The 23,769-nt window shown below is 35.3% G+C and overlaps 1 protein-coding gene across 1 annotated transcript; it reads right to left on the minus strand.

Moving 5' to 3' along the window:
* Nucleotides 1–6,581: 6,581 nt before the first annotated feature.
* Nucleotides 6,582–22,070, minus strand: LOC149820851 (uncharacterized). Its single transcript, XM_089982332.1, has 7 exons — nt 20,210–22,070; nt 17,270–17,687; nt 16,781–16,925; nt 10,212–10,327; nt 10,057–10,135; nt 9,624–9,857; nt 6,582–7,238 (listed from the first exon to the last, which is right to left on the minus strand). Exons 1-7 carry the CDS (start codon nt 21,501–21,503, stop codon nt 6,867–6,869), a joined length of 2,658 nt encoding a protein of 885 aa, XP_089838458.1. The 5' UTR covers nt 21,504–22,070; the 3' UTR covers nt 6,582–6,866.
* Nucleotides 22,071–23,769: the final 1,699 nt, after the last annotated feature.

Consider the following 23,769-nt stretch of genomic DNA (forward strand, 5'->3'; position numbering starts at 1 on the left):
GTCATTAACCCTCATAGAAGGTTCTTGCAATAAAGAGCCTAACACCTCAACTTGTCATCATAGCATAAAGGAAAGCCTTTAATGACAACTCAGCCATCGTCAACAATTTCGAAAACTCCTGTAATGACAAGACAAATTGTCCTCACAGCAAAAAAAACTGGATTTCAAGTGCACCTTCACATCATCACTAGCATGAACTATCGTTAGCGGTTGGCTAAAATGATAAGCTTTCTCACCTCGACAGGTCCTGCAAGTGATCATTTTATGCATTTTTTTATGCATACCATGTATATATCATGCATACCACATCTTTCTCTAACATGTTTCTTGTCATAACCCCAACCAAACCCTTAGGAAAAGCCTACTCAAACCCATCTTAGGATCCTCCTATAGATTAAGGGACATTAGGTCCTTAGGTTGTTCTACGGATTGATGGAGCAATCTGATAGCCCTCTTGACGAGTGCATAAATTATCCTAAACTCAGCCTACGTCCCAAGGGAGCTCTTTAGACATCAGTTCTATTTTGTTCCATCCCCTTTCCACTCTATCTCACCCCGTCAATAATGTTAATAATGTGAATAATGTCAATAACACCAATAAAGTTGATAATGTCTCAGTCTACCTAATACTTTTACCCCAAAAACTTGTCTTTGTCTTTATCTTTTCAGAAAAATCCTTTTCTTTGTCAAAAAATGTCAGTTGTCTTTGTGCAATCTTTAGTGACAAGACACTTGTTTCATCTTTGTCTGATCATGTTCAGGCAAAACTTTTTGCTCACAACACAAAGTTCAAGGGAAAGCCCTCATGTGTAACAAAGTGATAGCTTAGTATGTAGTCCAACCATTTTGGCTAGACCTCTCTACCTATGAAGTGTCAGGCATCTAAGAGAGACCCTTGCGTTGAGCTAATGTCAACCATCAAACTATGCATGTCTTTTGTTAAAAGATCTCTTTTTCAAAAATACTTTGTTAGAACCGATCTTTTGCTCTTCTCAAAGGCTGATATGTCTACTTCTTTGTTATCAATCTAGCTTCGCACGCTCAACAACAAAGAAGGGCATACACTGATTTTTTATCGAGATATTTTTTGTCTAAAATCCCAGCTTCTTTCAAAGAAAGGTAACTTAAATCCAATTTTGGCAATCAAACTACTTTTTTTAAACTTTTGGTCAAAAGAAAAGTTAAAGAGGAAGTTCTCAGCTTTCCAACAAACAAAAAATAACCTTAATTGGATATCAAAATCAAAAGTTATGACAAAAACAATTTTCTAGCCCAACAAGTTATAATGTTGTTAGACCTCATTGAATTTTTGTCAGCCCCTTTTGAATTGTCGGTAGTGATCCTTTGCTACCATCATCATTCATGAAGTGTCATCAGTGTCTTTGAAGTATTGTTAGTGAAATTTTCATTGCAGTGATATAGTGTCATCATCCCTCAATGACACCCTAAGTTGTCATTAGATCTCCACTGATTGTCGCCAAGACAAACCCACATCATCAGTTGTCGTCATAGCCCAGGTCTAACGATGACCTAACTTATTGTTAGCACTGAAGTTGTTGTCAATGCTAGTTGTCGTCAGTGCAACTTGTCGTTATCGTATCCTGAGACCAACTTATCGTCGGCCACCATTTTGCGCGCCCTTGAGATGAATAAGCTTTCCAAAAAACCAGAATGGAAAGTCATCCATTCCAAAACCTCTTTCCTTAAACCAAAATCCCATTAGAGGAAACTAAACCCTAGTCATTCATTCAAACCTATTCTAACCACAGTCGTCCATCTAGATGGATCCTGGATACGCAAAAAAAATATCTAGATCCACTTCAAAACCTATAAATAAGGACACATTCTCTCCTATTTGGGGAGGATCTGGAATTTTAAACCTTCACGTCTATACTTTTTCAAATTCTTTCACGAACCTAGTCTGTCTGATCTAGCCTTCGCAACCCAGTTGACTTAGCTTAGGGTCCATATCAGCCCAACTCACATCCATACTGAGCCGGTCCCTAGCCGAAGTGTTGCCCATGCTCGTGCACTCGTCAACTATAGAAAGGGCTACCTAAGCTTGAGAAGAGTTCGGTTACCATTTTTTTTATACTTTATTTGTTTCACGTATTCCTTAAGATTGGATCTGTCTAACATTTTTTATATTTGTTATTTTGTGTAATTTTCTCTAGTTTTGGTGGCTCCTACCTTCAGGCTCATTTTTTTTTAGGTTTGAACTACGAAGGTACGCAACTCTCTTCAACTCCACCGCCCAAAACAAAGATTGAGGATTCCTAGTTCGACTGATCTCTACTCGTCGGAGGAGGAAAAACTCTTTATCTTGAAGAACGATCCACACACCCTCTCATTCGGATTCATTTCAAAAATAATTTTAACATGGAAAAACCTTACTTTCTTTCAATTTTTCAAAAACTCGAGGAGAGGGTGTCCACATAGCCATTATAAATTAACAATTGCATAGCATGCTTTTCTTCATGAATATTATGAAAAACATATATTCATCATTCATGTCATAAGCATAAACATCATGCTAACATACTTCATAAATCCAAATTGTACTCATGCATTAAAAATCTATTTTTTCATTCATGCACAAGTTTAAACAATTATGATTATGTACTCATTCAGAAATAAGCATATTCAAAAGTCTGAGCCACATACATTTATTCATAAAATTTTGAAATACACTCGTATTTAACTGTTCATAAAATTTGAAATATATGTGTTGGAATATGTTCATAAAACTTGAACATATACGTGTCTTTATTTGAAATACTCACGTATGGATAATTTTGAAACTTTTTGAATACATGCATATTCTTGTAATCAAATGTTGCATAAATATATATTTTTCTCGTAAAGTGTGCAACATGAATTTTTTTGAATATATATATATATATATATATATATATATATATATATATATATATATATATATATATTTGTTTAACTACATAATTACAAAAATCCCAAGCATTTCAAGAAACCTAAAACTACACATATACGTTAAGTTATCATAAATCTGCCTCATAATGTATGTGATTTTATGAGGAACAGAGAAATCCCAAAAATACCCCTAGGGATTCTCCTTGATAAGCGTGATATGGATTGTACTTTGTAAATAATCTAAATACAAGTAAGGATGCATGTGTTTGCCTTGGATTTTGTGTCGCAAGTATGAAAAAGTGTGTGGGTGTGGTGTTTGCACCGATACGCGAATCTGCTGACGACGACACCAAATAGGTTTGGCAAATCCTAAGCATAGGAAGAGGATCCAGGCTGAGTATAAATTTTGTAAATCCCCAATTAAATATCAAACAACTTAGAAAATACCGAAATGCTAATGATAATTAATCACTATGTAATCGACCAATATTAGCTAATTAATTTACCAAAAAAATAGTATTTAACTAGAATAATTCATAAAAATTCTTGTTTTATTTATTTTAAAAATTTGAGAAATTACAGACTTTAAATGGAGTGCGAATGATTTGCAAAATTTGTATTCATTAGGAGTTTAATAAATTTCTTCTTTGTATTTATGTAGTCTTTTTTAATGAATTGCTCTAATGTCTTATATCTTCTATGTATATCATAAGTAGTTCACGATGAATACTTATAAACTAAAAGGAAAATATAGTAGCAAAATACAGTTAAAGCCCCCATCTCCAGCCCCAAGCAAGAAAGAAATTGTGGTTTATGAGGTACTTGTAAATGTCTCGAGTCATATTTATTTGTTTATATTCAATTTCAAGTAGCGGTTCTGACATATATGTATTTATATTCAATTTTAATTGTTGATAAGAACAGGTTGGTCAGGAAAGTCAAAATATGCAGGAGAGAAAAAATAAGTCGAAAGAGTATAAATTTTATGAAGATACTTTGATGGTAAGCGACGTAAGTGTTAAGTTTACATGGTCACTTGTTTATTCTTTTGTTATGTTTGTATATATACTCAAATGAATCTAACATGAATGTACCATATATGGAGTAAGATTAAAAAAAATCTATAATTGAGATATGAAAAAAAAAAGATAATATGTCAAGGATCGTTTACCTTACCCCTTATTTCTTTGCAAGTCTAAAAACTAATATTTTTGTTAATTTTACTATCGACAAACAAAAACCAACTTGTAAACATTGACTGGTCACAACTAGAGGGCAACAAGAGGGGGTTGTTGGATGCTTGGATGTTTGACAACATGCCCTATGTTTGGTTTGAAGTTGACAAGGTATATGTTGGATAATGTTGCATATGTAGCAAACATAAATTTGGGATGCCCAAAGTGACCTTAAACTTGATTTATGTTGTTTATCTTATTTCATATCAATTGGGATAATAAGCACTGAGTTCTTTGAGAAATGAGTCTAAAGGCGAATGAGTTCAAGTTGTACAATTTAATTTGTAGCACAACTTGCGTATATAACAATGTCTGTAGCATAATAAGTTAAGATTATTTATTTAAATATGATCTTATTGCTCTTTCATACTTGATATGTAATTTTTGTTGCAGACTAATTTTTTTATAATGTGAATGGGATACGACAGTTACTCCAAATTGATGGACTCAATTGTGGATGGTATTCCTCAACAAGAAAATGATTAATTACTTTGCTTATATGTTTATTAATTTAATTAATGATTTGTACATGTTGACTTGCAATATAATTGTTACATGTACGACTGCGGTATATTTATTATTTTATACATGCACTACCTGAGTAGAAACGAGGAATTGACCTTGACCTAAGTACATGTTTATATGTCCTTGTTTGTGATGTTTATGAAAGATAAACTATATTAGTTATTTTCTTATAATCCTTTTTCAGAATGATGTCACAAACTGTAGAAATAGTATGATCTTATTCTATAAGAAAATGAGGAAGGATGCTGAAGAGGCAAAGAACCAAAAAAGTCCGCAGCTAAAAATAATGAAGACAAAAAAGGTAGAAGCTATGGAGACGGAGGCTGCAAAGGTGGAGGCTATGGAGACGAAGGCTGTGGAAACTATTGCTACAGAGACGGAGGTTGCGAAAATAGATATTCTGGAACTATGAGCAATTATGAAGACTATATGTTGATGAGGAATTATAATTTATAAATTGGCAAACTTTAAGGATGCAAATTATGAGTTTAAATTTGTTTTTTTAAATATTTAATATTGAGTTGCAAAAACTTATAGTTGATCAAATTTTTCATGTTTAATGAGTTTTAAATTTGTCAAACTTTATGAATTGTTAAACTTTAAGGATGTATTTATGTTTCTTCATTGTTTTGCAAATATTTCAGGTTTAATGTTTTACAAATTTTTTGTTTAACATCATTTAAGAGATAAATCACATATTATTTATTGCGAAAGTCCTAAAATTCTTTATATTTGCAAAACATAAATGCAGAGTTCTGCATCTTTGCAACGCTTTATTGCGAATCATTTAGGTTAAAATCACATATCTTGTATATAAAATACGTTATTTTACTGAGGTATTTGTGAAATTTAAGGAGGTTCACATAAGTTATATTTGTGTATTTCATGAAGACTAAAAAAAATAGGTGTGAACATACATTTAAGTGACAATTAAAGAAAGAAGAAAAGAAGTTTGCACGATCTCTAGTGCCTATTATAAAATATGTTATTTTACTAAAGTATTTGCAAAGATAAGATTACAAGAGGTTCACATTAGTTATATTTGGGCGTTCAGTGAAGACCACAAAAAAATAATACATTTAAGTGATGGCTAAAAAAAAGAAGTTCCTCAACTTTGGTATAAAATATGCGATCTTGCTAAGGTATTCACAATATTACGAAGACCACATAAATAACATAATTTTTGTATGCTTCTTGAGGACACCAAAAAAATATACTAATATACATTTAAGTGAAGTTTTGCCTCAACCGAAGAACAATATATCGTGAACTTCATAATTTTTAGTTGTAAGAAAGGTAAAAAAAGTCCTAAAAAAATTGCCTATTTGCAATTTTGGACAGCAAATGGATTTCGACAATTTTAAAGCATTTAAGAAAATACATCATTTTTGTCAGACGGTCATTTCCCCTTAAATGCTTGCGTAACGTGGGTATTTGGCTCTTTGGCTCAAAACAATTTTTTTGTGATTAATTTACAAAAGGACAAACCCACAACAGACAATCATCTCATTTTGAAATTCTTACAAAGCAAATTTTTTTCGTACCACTACCCCTAGTCGGTCTTTTATTAAGTAGTATAAATTACATTTTGCCTACTGAGTTCTAGATTTACTGTGGGCTTCATAGTTCACACGTGCCTAGGCAGGCGCACACACATACACGGCAGGTCTGACTAGGGCAACTAGGTCCTGACTCCGGCCCATTTCTAGAGTAGCAAATCGAAAAAACTGCACTACCACATCACTGATTATTTTATCATGACCACCCATATATTATTATAACCAAAGTATTCATTTCATATCAACTTTTTCCACATACTTCGTCTATAATGACATTATAACTTGTAACAACAAAACATTCCATGTAGACGAGCAAAATATACCACAAAATTTTTTAGAAGTATATAGGGGAGTAAGATCAATGCACCACAAAAAAACCTCAGAATTTTTAGTTACATATATACATGATATCAACATTTGGTGACTGTAGACATCATCTGCACATAACAGGTAAGAGTAGGCACTGCTGGTTAAGCTTGCATAACATACTAACAGAAGCAATTTACAAACAATGTCTTTATATCATTTATATGCAAACTACTAACAGCACATCTATGGGATATTGACCGCAATATAATACACTCGTAAAACTGCATCGACAGATACAATACAGCCACCAGATGTGTCTATTAAAAAAACTGACTGGCAGCAGCAAAAACTATTTTTGCACCAGTATATTTACCTGGCTTTTGCTAGCAGCTATTCTTTGTGAATTTTCTTCGGTTGAATTATATTTTCTAACCATTGCTTTCTTTGCCAATTCATAACCGGCAAAATTCATGGCTCCAAGTGGTGCGATCCAGAAAAACCTTGGTACCGCTCCCTTGAACAGACCCAACGGGCCTTCCTTGCGCAGGATTGAGAAAGCTATGGTTGTCATAGTTACTGGAACACCTTGTGGAGCAGTCATCATCCTTGTCTTCATAACATCAAATGGGGTTGTGACAACAGCAGCAAGTCCACCAGATAAGGCACCAACCACAACCGTCTCCCAGGGTTCAAGTTCACGCCTTAGGATCTGCTGAGTAGCCTGAAAATGCACGTATCCATTTTAGAATCAGTTGAATAACAAGGAAATGAAGATATCTCAGAAGCACAAATGTGAACACAGCCATTCATCAAGCATCTTTCTTCGTCTAATTTTTTTGTCTGAATAAAAGCACAAGTCCAAAGATGGTGATAAGTTATGTAAAAGCCTGTATGGACAAACCAATCTAATTAATTGAATGGCAGTGGGGAAAATATGGGAGCAGAGAAAGCAGCTAAGAGCATCAAGCTATCTGAAATTTATAGCTTGAAATTCTCTTAAACCGAAGTGAGCTTTTCAGTGAAACCTCAGATTTTTTTTTATCATCTCGCCTATCCACTGGGACGAGGCCACGGCAAAGGGGATAAACCAATGTCTCTCTCTCTCTCCACCCCAGCCACTGTTTCTAACTTGATCCATGATGAAGTCGAAGACCAAGTTTGCCAGAAAGGGAAACAGAAACAGGAAACGTCTTGGGAAACGGAAATGGGAAACAAGGTTTTTCAGGTGCATGTGAAACGAGAAACAGGAAACAATTTGAGAAATGAATCAGGAAATGACTAGGAAACAACACATAAGAAACATTTAACAAAAACTAATATAATAAATTAATAAAACAAAAGATATGTATCCTACAAAAGCAAAACACATGGGAAACGTGAGGAGAAACGCATGGGAAAGGGTTCTCCATAGTGTCAGAAATGTGTTTCCCATGGTGTGGGAAACGCATTTCCCAGAGCATGGGAAATGTGTTTTTCTTTTTCATGATTTTTTTGGTTTCTGAAACGTTTTGGAAATGCAGTGTTTCCTGTTTCCGAAACGGTTTCCAGGGAAATACGTCTCCCACTCTTATAGCATTTCCGGTAACCCTGCTAAAGACTCGTCCATTGGATATCATAGCTTGATAGCTATGTAACATGGGTACTTCAAGGGCACCGCATCCATGTTGACCTGTATTAACACTGGTACTGGTACTGATGCTTCATGGGTATGGGGTCACCAGTTTTGAATATGGCCCTATCAAGACCCAACCCATCATGCCCAACACATTTATAGGGTCGGAACTGCGAAAAAAATACCAGAAGAGCAGAAAAACCCATTAAACACATATCATTAAGCACCTACCCATTTCTCTCTCTCTCTCTCTCTCTCTCTCTATATATATATATATATATATATATATATATATATACATAGAATCACTAGAATATGAGAACTAATGTGTGAACCGCGATTTCATGGATTTTTTGTTCTTTTATCTTGAATCTAACCGTGTGGATGTGATCTACATGCTTGGTTTTATAAGAACCCGCTCTTGAAACATCGGATTTTGATGCATAAACCAGATTTTTTTAAGGATTTAAAATCAATGGCTCATAATCTTCATAAATATTCAAGCATTCAAAAATCACATTTTTTGATTGAAAATACATGATCCAATGGTTGATTCCTAGAAAATTCACCATGCCAAGCACATCCACATGGTTAGATTTGCAAAAAAAGTGTTGGAAATGCCCATATTTCAGTCCTCATATTCTAGTGACTCTCTCTCTCTCTCTATATATATATATATAATTGCTAGAATATGAGAACTGAAATATGAGAACTATAATATGAGAACTAGAAACATGGGCATTTCCAACATTTTTTTTGTAAATCCAACTATGTGGATATGTGCTTGGCATGGTGAAAAAATGTGATTTTTGAATGCTTGAATATTTATGATGATTACGGGCCATTGATTTTAAAGCCTTAAAAAAATCTAATTTATGCATAAAAAATGGATGATTCAAGAGCGAGTTCTTATAAAACCAAGCATGTACATCACATCCATACAATTAGATTCAAGAGAAGAACAAAAGATCCATGAAAATTGTGGTTCACACATTAGTTCTCATATTTCCAGTTCTCATATTCTAGTGACTATATATATATATTAAATATCACATAAATACAAAATAAATTCAAAATTAACTGAACATAATCTAAATATATATGCTATATCTAAAATATATATTATATACTGAAAATATAATTATAAATTATAAATTGAATACAAATGTGTATGTAGGGAAGGTAAAATGGTGTATCCAGGTGTCAATGCATGTCGACATGGGGACACACTTGTCGACACGGGTACAGTGGGAAAAATGGCGTCCATGTGACAGACACACACTCTCTCTCTCTCTCTCATAGTTACATAAAATCATACATACATGTGCATGTGTCTGTATCCATAACCCCCATACCCACAGTTTTAGAAATTCCCATGTTGTACCAGCACCCTACCCTACGTGACATAGCTTAGTAGGCATACAATCAGAAATCAACAATCTTCAGGAGTGTTGTTCGTGAGAGTAATTACTGACACCATCAGATCAACATTACCTTCTTTGCTTCCTCGTATAGTCCCATGCCAGCAACATAGAAAGGAACCTCCCGACACAATGTAGCACCAGTCCCACGGAAGAAACCTTTCAAACCATCTTGTTGCAAAGTGCCAACTAGTGCATCTCCCACATTGTCAAAAATGCCAGCCTGTAACCGCTGCTTCAGCACTTCACAGGGAATTCGAACAGCCGTTCCAAGAATGGTGCTGCAGAAAGAGGCAAGTGACTGGACCTGCAATGACATGAGAAGAACATACTCTTCAGCACACCTAGTTAATTTTATTAAGCACGTACATCCACTGGAATTAATCACATGTCTATACAGAAATGTGCAGTGTAGTGAAAAAACAGACTACAGGAACTAAGGCAGTGGTGAAACGAAAAAAAGAAAAGGAGATCCACTGTATCCAAATAAAAAAAAACTTAATTACCTGAATTTGAGGAAGTGTTGGAGCAACATTGGTTAGCACAAGTTTGCTAGCTTCAAAGATTCCAGTACGTAGTCCATGGCTGTTGATAATGAACGTGACAATCAGATAAGTATAAACAAATTTCAATCACAAGGAATTGCTCAAAACAAACTTACCTTGAAAATTGTCCAACAATTGCTGGTATGGAACCCCTGTATAACCCCCTTAGTCCAATTTCTGGAAGTTTTCTTACAAGTTCTGGAAATGATAAAGTTGATGCTTGCACTCGGGTCTGATAAAATCCAAGAAATAATCAAACTATATCAAAATAACCTGAAGAACATGAACAGCATCTCATCTGTCAATACAACCTACACACCATCTACAAAAATTGAACATCTACAAGGGTCTTCCCTGATAAACTGGCATCCTCAGCCATGTGCAACTCAACTGTATCACAATTGCAAGACTCACAAAAGCTATGTCATAGGGACTCGGCATAGAGGCCACCGGTGCGGTCAACGTGACCCTAGGTGCGGTCAACTCGCACCCAGGATTATTTAAAAATATTATAAAATTTTGTCCCAGCGCCAGTCGCGTATTTTACAAAGTTTTTGAAATGCTGTGCATTAAATGCTTTGAGCAACATACATTCTTTTATTGTTTTTACAAACCTTTGTCATAAAAAGTTGAGTCATGTACATTCTTTTATACTTTTTACAACGAGTCATAAAAGATGCTTTACTTTAAATATTTAAAGTTTTGTCCCAATGTCAGCCGAAAATGTTGTGCTAATAATGCTTTGAGCCATGTATATTCTTTTACTGTTTTTACACAACTTTGTTATAAAAAGCTGAGCCATGTACATTCTTTTATACTTTTTACATAGCTTTGTCATAAATGCATTAATAAAAAAAGTGAAAACTGCATTGGAATAGATTTCTGCATTAAATGGAGAGAGGTTTGCTCTAATTTCAAGCAACTATTTTATTGTTGAATGGTTGAATTCACTGGTAACCCGATTAGGCTACACATCCGGTTAACTAATCGGATCCTGATTCGGTATGAATTTTCTGCATCTGAATTTGGATTCTAATTTTTATTATTTCTGGTGAAAAACAGATTTTGTCATTGAGAGCTTGCTTTGTGGATAAGTTTTATATATATATATATATATATATATATATATTATTTCTGGTGAAAAACAGATTTTGTCATTGAGAGCTTGCTTTGTGGATAAGTTATATATATATATATATATATATATATATATATATATATATATATATATATATATATATATATATATATCCTCCTACACCCCCGCACCCAAGTCTTTTTAAAGTACCGTATCGCCACACCCGCACCTATGTGACATAGGCCGAAAGAGATGACAGGAAAAAGCGACTTGATAGTAAACAAGCAAAGCAGAAGAGGACCGTCATACCCCCAAAAAAAACAAAACACAAATAACTCAAAAAGAACATGCCGCTACCAGCTAATGCATTAAAAATTGTTTCAATTGAGATTAAACGGAGTGCATGTCAACCAGATAGTTGACACTCCAAGCATCTCTAGAAAAGGACTCCAGAAGCTCCAACTAAATCAGCTAAAACAACAAATACCTCATTGAGTGGGATTATCACCACCAAAAATTACCAACTCAAACTTCAAATTCTGAAACTTGTATTTGGTCTAAAGTTGCCTTAGTTCCAAGTAGGCCCAAATCTTTATAAATTGGGGTGAAGCAACTCAGACAATAATTTCCTTAGCTTCCCAAATCGAAGACCAGCCCCACCTCTATGTTTCTAAAAATAAGCATGGTCCATTTACTAAGGGCCGCACTTTTGATTGAGTAGTTTCAACATAAAACTTGATTTTCTCAATTGTAAAACTTTTACACATTGTGGACCATTGAATTTTGAATCCTTCAAAAAATCTATTTATACAATGTGATCATATGATCTAAAACATGTTTTTAACTAACAAACCATAATCATATTCGTAGGGCTTAATTTTTCAAGAAATGTGACAGAATAGGCTGTTTCTACTAGAGGGTGTGGTATACTCGAGGCTAGCCAATATTTTCCTGTGTATATATATATTACATTACATGCATATGGAAGTAATATTTTCTTTGAGCAATGAAAAGCTGAGACAATCTACAGTAAAAGTGTTCTCAAGCTCAGCTAATAACCCCCAGATCCACATGTTGCACCTGTTTCTTGAGCTCAAGCAAGATGGTAGATGAGCACCAACACACTTTTTAAGTGCCTTTTCCCAGTTCTATGTCTAGACCTCATGGAAGAGCTTAGGAGTCTATGTCACATGGGCACGGGTATGGAGGGTACGATACGACAATTTAAAAAAATGCGGGTACGGGGGCACAACTATATATATATATATAAAACAGAGATGAAAGAGTTTAGGTCTGGATCCACGTATGATCCAGACCCAAACTCTTTACTCTCTCTTTATAAGAGAGAGGAAAGATTGGGTCTGGATCCACATACGATCCAGACACAAACTCTTTCCTCTCTCTCTATAAAGGCGGGAGGTTCCTCCCCCCCCCCCTCTCTCTCTCTCTCTTCAACTTTCGTCTTTTTCTTCCATCTCCTCCTCTTCCTGTTCCTCTTTCGTCACCTTCTTCTTCCTTCTCCTCTTCCTCTTTTCTCTTCACTTCCTCTTCCTCTTTCGTCTTCTTCTTTCTCCTCTTTCATCTTCTTCCTTCTTTTTTTTTTCTTCCTCTTCTTCCTTTTCAGCATTGTAAGTATCGTACAATAAAGTACGATACCCAAAATATTTTTCCGTTTGGTATATCTCGGTTGAAACATCATTTAGTCAAGACACATCTTAATGTTGTCGCATGCACGTTAAGGAAATTGTAGGATGCTGTGAAATGGCAATGCCAACAATTACTTGATGGTCTGATCGAAAAAAGACCAGAAACAAATGAATGAGGCAGAAACAATGTGTATGACAAAGATGAGCTCCCTACTTTTGATTCTACAACTCCTAGAATAGGATCAGAAGTAGGAAGGTTCTGCAATGAGGAGAAAAGTGTGGCTAGTATCAGTAGTAGTACCGTCGCGGGCACAAAAAAAGAGGAAGGAGTTCTTCAAGAGGAGGTAGAGCTAGAGGTTTTATTAAGAGTTTTTTCCTCCTAAGTCTGCCCCTGGAATGCAAACCAACATTTGTACTATTATGATTCCTCAATATTTAGTCGAGCAGAGCAGGCGAATGTTGCGGTTGGGACATGGTTCTATGATGCCTGCATTCCTTTCAATGTGGTAAATGCCTTTCATTTTTAGGTCAGGTCAGATGTCATAACCAGTATCAGACCTGGATATAAAATGCCTTCATATCATGTTTTGAGAGAAAAAGTTTTAGATACTAATGTGAAAGAAGAGAAGGCATATTGCAATGAGATGAGGCCGTCGTGGAGAGAAACTGAGTGTAGCATCATGACAGATGGGTGGATAGACAGAAAATCAATGACCTTAATAAATTTTCCTATCTATTACCCCAAAGGAACTATGTAATTGATTTGTCCGATACACCCAAGACAGCAGATGAATTGCTTAGAGTTTTTGATCAGGTTGTGCAAGAGGTTGAACCTTAAAATATTATGCAATTTATTACTGATAATGGAGCAAATTATAGGGCAGCAAGTAAAGAATTGACTGAAAATTTTGAATCATTCTTTTTGACCCTATGTGCTGCCCATTGCATAGACCTCATGCTTGAGGACATCGACAACATGGATGAGATAAAACAGACAGTTGAATGCTACCAAAAAATTACTAAATTTATTTACAAATATGCATGATTTTGAGCCTAATGAGAAAGTACATTAGTGGTGTGGAGTTGATTTATAGTGCAATTACTAGATTTACTACAATGTTTTCGATAGTGCAAAATCTAGTAAAGAATAGAGTTGCACTAAAAAAATGTTTTCATGAGATGAGTGAAATATATATCCCCATGCCCAAAAAAGAAAGACTAAAAAAATTGTAGATATTGTATTTATAAGTGAATTTTGGGATTCATGCGTAAAGTTGTTGAGAATAACTATACTTTTGGTGAAGGTGCTTCGATTGATTGACAGTAAAGACAAACCAACTATAGGTTATCTCTATGAGGTCATGGATAAGGCAAAAAAGACCTGAGATAATTTAAAAAGGAATAAAAAATTGTACATACCTATATGGAACATCATTGATTATATGTGGACTGGGCAACTTCATCAACCTCTTCATATGCAACATATTATTTAAATTATGCATTTAGATACTCCTTTATATTTAAAATGGATAGAGAAGTAAATAAAGGACTTTTGGATTACATTGAAAGGTTGAACTCTGAGTATAGCATTCAAGATCAAATTCATAAGGAAATGAAAACTTATGTTAATGCATTGTATGATATGGGGAGGCTTGGAACAGTGCAAAACCGTGCCACGGTGCGTCTAAGTAATTTATTTTATCTAATTGTATCTGTTATTGTCTTATTGTTTTCTCATTTTTTTTCCCATACATGTGGTGTGCTAGGTTTAAAAGTGATGTTCCAAATTTGAGAGCTTTTGTCATTCACATTATTAGCCAAACGTGTAGTGCAAGTGGATACGAGAGAAACTAGAGTGTCTTTGAGCAAATCATTACAAAAATAAAAAAATACATTGGAGCCATAGTTATCAAAAACGTGCCTCAAGGAGCAAATAATGCACCTCGCCTTGAGGTGAGGCCCTTTGTGCCTTGAGGCATAGGTAAATAGTGCAACAATAAAATAAAAGAAAGAAAGAAAAAAAGAAAAGAAAAAAAAGAAAGGAAAGAAAGAAAGGAAGAAAGAAAAAGAAAGGAAGAACAGAAGAAAGAAAGGAAAAAAAAGAAAAAAAGAAAAAAAGAAAAAAAGAAAAAAAGAAAGAAAACTATTCATATTTGCAATTTTCTGTAGAAGAAGAAAAAATGTTAATTTTGCTATTTATTTGCAATTTTCTATTTTTTATTGATTGTTACTTTATCAATAAAGCATTTTTATTATTTATTTATATTTGTAGATATTTTTAAAGGTTTTTTAAAGTTAAAGAAAAAAAATTCTGAGGCTTACGCCTTACACTTCGCTTCAGTTTTTGGTGAAACACTACGTTATGGTACAACGCTTTTCACAACATTAATTGGAGCACAAAAGGCTTACTGACATTGTCTACGTTCAGTATATAAAATTATAAAGTTTATTTATCATTTTCATGTATTTATTTAAATTTTTTTTATCATTCAAAACCCAACTAATTTTAATTTTTTCATGTAATCTTTTTAGGCAAATTGAAAAGTTATCAGCAAAGAGGCACAAAGAGCAATTTGATCCCATCAGTTTGGAACATTTTAATGAATTGAATGCATGGGTTGAAGAAAAAACATGGACTTTTTTAAATGAAGAAGCCATTCAGTGGATTAACGTGGAAGGAGCACGATGAAGACTCCACGTATCTTGAAGACGATGTGGATGTCAAAGGAGGAAAAGAAGAAGATAATGATGATGAAGATGGTTATAATTATTGAGGTTTTATATAATATGTTTAAAAAAAACTTGGTTATCTAACACTTAATTGTTCATAAATTTGGTTATTTTGTTTTTATTTATATAATATGAAAGTATGAGTTTTGTAGCATGTTCTCTTAATTGCAAGATATTTAATATTTTGCATTGTTATTGTGAGATATGTATGCAATATTATCTATGATTCTATAATAGTTGATATTTGATGATGTCTTATGCGGCTCATAAAGACATAAATGTCTTATATGTGATTTTATGGCTGTATTTTGTGCAATTCATCATTGTTTCATGTGATATGATTTTTTTAGAATTTTTGCTAATTTTTTCTGATTTTTCTTGATTTTTTTGAAAATTTTGACCTTGTTCCTTTCCTTCTCCGCGTCTTTCTTTCTTCTTCTTCTTCCCTGCGTCAACATAAAAAAAAATGGTTTGGGTCAGGGTTGGACCCGACCTGATCCAGACCAGCACGTACCCATGCTATGTCCATTACTGGTACCCGTGTCGAGCCGTATCGACACGAGTACGGCTGCCTGGTTGATGTGTCTATGTGACATAGTCAGGAGTACAGATAATGAACAATACAGCAGATTTACAAGATTAAAAGTTGCACAATCCCAAAATAATCTTACAACAATAAGCTTCTGATTATATTATCTTAAATGAAGAACTGATTACAAAAATCATATTAGCATTATAAACCAAAGTTTAAAGCCTTGAAAACTACAGAATTCACCTAAACATGTTTACAAAGGAAATTTATAATAGTTATATCAAATGTGTCAAAAAGTCAGAGGGTTCACAACTCCACTCTGCTCTAGCTGGTCTTGACACAAGCAAAGACTTGTCAAAGAATCAAACAAACCATGGCTGCAATTCTGAAATTTTAAGCAAAGATGGCCTCAGTAAAAATCATGAAGCAATATAGCATAAAATGTTTGCAAAAATGATGTCAGAGATGCAGGTCAAATTAGTACATCTGCCCATTCCAATTCATGTCAATTAAGGAAATTAGTAATTCAATCAAGCACCAAATTTGGTCCACAATAGGAGTTAGCCCCTAAGAAACAGGACATTTACTTTTGCATAACTTGACATATATTAAAATTCCAAATCACATTAGCAAGTAAAATAACTCAGATACCATTTCCAAAAGACAGATGTTATTAATGGTTACAAGAAAAGATGTTACCTTCATTGAATCGATTGGATGCATAAGAGATGTAGACAGTGCACAGGCAAGGCCACCTGCCAATGCAGATTTAAGAACATTTTCAGCAGGTATTTCCACTGGTGGAGCAACAGCAACAACTGTAGCAGCTTCAAACCATAGACTCCTGCCAGGAATTTAAAGCATGTCAAGATTTCCTGGAAACATACTAATAAAGCAACAGTAATTACCACTTTCTTCACAATTCCTGGTGTAGCTCATGTCTAAACTCTGTCAGGCATCATCCATATAGGCTACAGATCTTACACATAAAAGAACAACTCATCTTCTAACAGTATTCTATTGGCGTAAATCTCAATGAAGAAAAAGAAAAGAAAGAAATGATAAGAAATATTTTGCTTGTTTATGTATAACCGCAAACTTTGTAACAACAAAAAATCCAGTTAATAACAGACACCCCCTTTGTGCAAAATATTTGACATTGTATTACCTTCTATAAAGTAGTCTTACCTTGGATCATCTTCGAGTCGCTCTGATGGAAGCAAAAGCATAAAATTTCTGAAGTGGCCATAAGATATAGATTCCTCTGCATCAGCATCTAAGAAGCGCATCATAGCAACAGCATTTTCTTCATTGGATGGAAGCCCTGCACTTTTTAATGATGCCAAAATTTGGCTTTTCTGCAATGTGCCTGATTTGCTCAAACATAATGTTGTATAAGCACGAAGAATAGTTGGCTCTTTCTGTTCCATCAAGGACAAAAATTGGTTCCATCCAAAGGACTTGGCAAATAAATTGCTCCTCGTGCGCCGAAGAAAGTCATGTGCATATCTATGGGGTAATTTTCTCTTCCGCATTGCAATTTCAAGATCCTCAAGTGTTACCTGGCCATCACTATCTCTGTCCAACTCATCAAATAAACGCCTACCTGAATAATGCATAGATGTGGTTAATTGTGCAACTAGGATGACCAAACATCATGAGATCATTTCAACAACAACACATAATCAGTTTCTAAAATTTTGCCATTGGAAGAATCTGCCATACAATACAACAACAACAACCATGATCAAAGAAGTGCTTCTGAGATAATCAATGGACATTTATTCCCTAAATAGAAAAGCTTTGCTGTCTAAAAATGTATGGCTAAGGTTTCACATTTCCTTTTTCTCCAACATATCATCTATGTCACACAGACACTTCATTTTGCCTCCCGTACCATATCTCCCTCTTTATATGTTAGTCATATTGGAAATTTCATAAAAATGACTACATCCCCATATCCACAACCTTATCCTTGTGACATAGCAAATGGCTATCGTGACCATATTCAGATAACAAATATCAAAAGATGCAGAGAATCCCTTTAGCTTCTGGGCATCTAATCTGATGACTTCCTATACACATGCACATACACATGCAGCGAGATTTTGGCATTATCATTGACATGGTCATAACAAACGTTCATAGAGGAGGCTATAGGATGGAGTTTTCCAACAAAAGTGGTACATCGTGATGCATAAAAGAGTAAAAACAGAATATGTGCCATAGCACAGATACGTAAACAGATAAATATGAGCTGACATCAGACAAGACGTCCAGTACTGAAGCTTCCTAGTTCCATTTGGTATAATTATTTTTTGCTGGATTTGATGTAATTGACAAAGAAAATTTCCCAATACAGGAGTACCTACCTTCATAAACCTTCAATTTAGTGGAAGGTACCTTTTCAGAAATTATGAGGCACTCTTGAGAGTTCCATTATATATAAGGTATCAGAAGGGTAATTTAAGAATTTTCAGGCACAAAAACCTTCATGAACTTCTTAACATTCACAAACCATAAGTACGTAAAGCCTTATAGTTCATGTTCAAGAGTAAATTAGCTATACATCATTTACATTTTTTATTTATAGCTTATAAATTAGCAGCATCAGTTGGTAAAGATAAATATGCACATCAGTAATATATCCCATACAGTATGATACTGCAATCTGTAACTAGAACATTCCCTTGGAATATATGGGAAACATGCATGTTAGTTTGCACCTAATTGGTTTTCCAATGTTTTATACTTGTTCATTTAACTACCTCCACCCAACTTATGCAAACACAAGCTTGCGGATGAAGCATGGAAGCAAAAAAATAGGATACGGTATCCTTCAGATTGAAGATATTTTTCCATCTTATGTGTTTCCCCTCCACCTCTATTCATTGCACAGACTGGACTGCTTCTTCTTCCAAAATGTCCATAAGCTAGAACCTTCAATTACATCATCACGTAAGAGAAAAGCATGGAGATACTTCTCTCTTTCTTCATTCTGTTCATTTTTGTCCCTATTACCTCTAAAGAATAAGAAAATAAGAATATTATTTTCTTCTATTACATTTCCTTTAAGATAAGGATGTTTTTTTCTCCCTTCTAAAGTCTGCAAAACATAATAATTACAAAGAGCAATGGAATCGATTACAACTTCCACCATGGATGTTTAATAATAACATCACCAGATATTATATGGATCAGTGCAGTGTATGCGATATCAAAATAATAAAAAACTGTAGTTCCATGTAATATATAAGTTGACCATGAAAAGTTCATATATCTATGACTGAAGTCACCCAACCTTGAGCAGAATCTTGTATTCTAGGCCAAGGTTCAAGATGAATATATTTTATCATGAGTAACCCACAAGATTCTTGACTATTATATTTATCCTGAGTAATCCATAACATTCTTGACCTATATATAGTGGTGCTCTCAAGGATGTCCCTTCAGTGAATATTGAATAAAACATTGACTAGCCTGAATCATATCAAGACAAATACCAATGAAATAAACTGATGCTAAAAGACATATAAGCAACGCTTCAGCCCTTGTCTTCAATAGGTCCGCCAGCCACACACATTCACAAAGCTAAAACCATTTCTTTCTCCATATTGCTCTTTAAATTGAGAAACTCATACAGCTCATGGAGTGAAAAAGAGGAGAAATAAATTTATTGCTTCAAGACCTGAGGAATATCTGCTTCCATCATGTTATTTGAAACAGGTATCTTCTTGTTCAGTATCATTCAATGGATGAGTTTAGGCTAGCAATGCCCCCTCAAGTAGAACAAGTAACCAACCAACCACTAATAGTAAATTTTAGGGCATATATGAAACCATGAGAACATATCTTACAATGAGAAATTTTACACTATAAAGATATCAGTTACCCAGGAAAGTTGGAGGAAGAGAAGCAACCTGCCTATGCAATGGTTTAACAGGGTTAGCACACATGCCCTCAAATTCCTACTTTTCATATATTACTTTAAGGTATCACAGGTATCTCAAGGCCTTATCATCTTGTCGAAAGAACTGGGCAGACCACTAAAGTGGCCATTAACAATGATCAATGGAAAGGAATGATGAAAGAAACCAATAAAACAGATGTAAGAATGCAAGTATTTACCTTCAGACTGTGTGTATCTGAAGAAATCCTGAACGGAGAAGAGTTTCTTCTTGTCTGGGTGGTCTTTTGAAGACTTCTTTATCTGGGTTACAAGATCAAGCAATTCTGTCAGAGACACGGTGGATATGGTGGACCGCAGCCGCTCAACATTAGACAATGGAATATTAAGCAATCCAGATGCAATCTTCTGTGGGGAACTAGCCTCAGTATCAGCGGTGCTCGTGACACGATCTTGACAATCATCTTTGGCTGAAGTCACTCCAACCACACTTGGTGGTACTCCTCCCATTCTTGCAAACCTCAGGTTTGCCAAAAGAGAATCAACATCTGCTTTCCTCCCCTTCAAGATACTAGTTACAACCCCTAGATGATAAAACTGGGGAGATGATGATTCACCCAGCCTAGAATCCATAGCACTATCTTCGTGACCATGGTTATTACAAGCATTGCCTTCAAGACAATTTTGATCCACCTTTCGAAGATTTGTTGAGAAACGATCAAAAACAAACCCAATGAGGATCTGAACTGGGGGCTTTTCACCGTCTTTAACAGTATGATGTTCCTTATCATTCATCTGGGCATGCTTCCTTCCACAAGAAACGTCATTCGTTGGCGATGGTCCAACACACGGAAACAAGCGATTTTTCTCCAAACTCTGGTTTACATTTCTATCATCAGGTCGAGCAAGACAAGAGACTGTATCATTGTCATCTTCCCTACCCTGTTTCTTGAAACACTTCTTCACAGTCTTAAAAGGGCTCGGAATAGCTTGAACGAAATTGTTGAACAAAAGGGACCACATCAATGCAAACTGCAAGCAATTCGAGCACGACACATCATCTTTACCAGCGGTAGATGAACTCCTACCCTCGTCTTCCAGCCCCTTCTTTGGGAAATCAGATCTACGATCCCTCCTGGAGTTCCGGAAAACCAGGCCCACAAGCCCCTTAACAGGAACCTTAATCGAATTGCTCTTCTTCCTCTCATCAACGACAGCGTCTCGGGGGGCTCCAGTCGAGCAACAACTATGAACTCGGCAATCTTTCCTGTGTGTGGTAGCGCTCAACTGAGCAAACAATTGCGAATCCAACTTCACCGAAGTGCCTTTTGCGCACAAGAACTGAAATTCCAAATCTTTCACGGTTCGTCGGATGCCCGATTCCAGGGGAACAAGCGCTTCCCTCATCACATTCAGAGAATTGATGAAGGAATCCACGGGAAAGCCACCGAATCCAGATTCATTCCCAGAAGAAATATTTTCCTTCTGTCCAGGCAAAGCCCCATATGCCACCATCCCTAGAACCCTAACCCTAACCTTAACCCCAACACTAAAGAAACCCCTCAAACCCCAAAACTAACACCAAGAAAAAGACCTATAGAAACGATAACAAGAATAAAAAAAATCCAAAATCGTGGAAAGATTAAATTCAAACGATGCCAGTTACACCAAAATCCGAAAAAAAGCGCCCTAATCTGAGGGAATGAGCAAGAAAAAAAAAACTCAGCAAATTCGAAACACTAGAAATCGAGGTGACGATATGTTCGTCTCGAAGCGATTCGATTATCCGTTTCCGAACGCGAAAGAAACCCACGAAGGACGGGCGCTCAATCGGGAAATGGGATAATCGCCATGGATGGACGGTCAGGAAGCCGATACGAGGAACACGAGAGGAGACGCCTGGGACGCTGATCCAGAATCCGAGGGCATTTCAGTCATTTCGCAGCCATCTCTGCGGCAATCCAAATCTCTGCTAAATTTAGCGGAGGTAGAAGGGAAGAAGGCGATGGCGAGGGAGGTTTCGCGATTTATACTCCTTATGTTTTTTTTCCTGTCTTTCGTTGAAGCGATCCGCTGGGGGTTGGAGTAGATAAAGCTGACGTGGTGCTTAGTAGGAACATGAATCGATTCATGAATTAATGATGTGTATTAGCTGTCTTCTAATTAAAATGATCACTCGTCGTCGTCGTCGTCTTGAAGTGTGATTCGGACCATATAAATGGTGGGTTGATCTAAGGAGAAGGTCTAATGGCCGTTGATTTTCCTTTTTTGTGGTCGATGGGAGCAGAGTCATGTGGTCCTAGTTTGGGCGTAGACGCGTTCACTGTTCAGGTTTGAGGTTCATGCCAATCTTGGACTCTGGATTCGATCCAAAAGGGATAAGGGATACCCAATGTTGTCTGTATCGGTATCCGCCATGTATAGTTTGGCCAACCATTCAGTTGATGAGCCAATACCGATACTCAAGTGAAGCATTCCAAATCGGCTAAAAAATAATTTAAAAAAATTATGTGTCAATCAAAACGTGACACATGTTAAAGTTATTTAAATAATATTTAAAAAATAATTTTAAGTATTTTTTATATTTAATAAAAAATAACTGATTCAAGGGTAAAGCATATCATTTTTTTTGCTGATATTTATAACACACTCAAAAGCATCCCCACGCTTGGGGGACTCCACCATTTGATGAATATGGAGGTTTTGTGATGATTATATTATTGGTGTTATTAGTTGTCCTCTAATCCTTCAAGAGCACATTTAAAAAATGAAAAAGGTTGGTATTGTATGACAAAAATGATGTATTTTTTAAAATGCCTTATAGTTTTCAATGTAACGCTCTAAAATTTTATTAAAAAAATTTAAATAAATTTTTTGATACAACAAAATAGTAGAATTGAAAACCGATACAACTTTGGGTAGATTACAATAACACAATTGCGTTTAAAGTATTTTAAGAAATTAATGTAAATCAATACTCAATTAAATTTAGAGTTTATAAGTCTTATCCAAATCTAACTTAATAAAAAACATTCCAAAAAAAAGTTGGATTTTCCTGAAAAGAAGAACGATGATGATTCGTCTGACGTTGCCGAGCAACCTGCTATCACAACAGCTTATGCATTATCTAAAAAATGTTAAAGAGGGCATTAATCCATAGCCCCAATAGATTACACAAAAACACATACACACAAATATAATATAAATACAAGAGATAAACATGTCAGATTTTCAGATAATTGACTAAATCATGCAACATAATATATCAAGATAAACATAATTTAACTTGCAGTCAAATTTCAGAACAATTATTCTACAATGCATCAAAGCAAACAAACAATTTATCATAAACCCTACAATAACATACAAACTGAAATAATGTCAGTGATTTTATACTTAATATTTTATTTTTTTTCTAGCCATGAAGAGTATATTCTCAGGGTTCTTAACTTTGATTCAACCAATCCAATGAGGTGTCTGTTATGCCATGTAATTTATTAGACTCATTAATTAGAAGAGTCTGCCAACTTCCTTCAGAGTTCTCACTGGAACGGTTTGTGATAGAGAGAATTTTCAGTAGTCTATAAAGAATCGATTCCTACTTTACAGAGATTCAGGACATATCACCTAGGCCACACGGTAGTTCAGCTCCCTACGATCAATGACTAGAGACCAATGAAGATGCCTAACTCTCCAAAGCAATAACGATCGACCAATTGAGTATACCACCACCCTCTCCAAGGTGGTCCTGGGTTTGAACGAGTCTGCTATTTAACATTAG

Source organism: Nuphar pumila, chromosome 12, assembly GCF_984573655.1.
Source record: "Nuphar pumila chromosome 12, dmNupPumi1.hap1.1, whole genome shotgun sequence".
NCBI classification, from domain to species: Eukaryota; Viridiplantae; Streptophyta; class Magnoliopsida; order Nymphaeales; family Nymphaeaceae; genus Nuphar; species Nuphar pumila.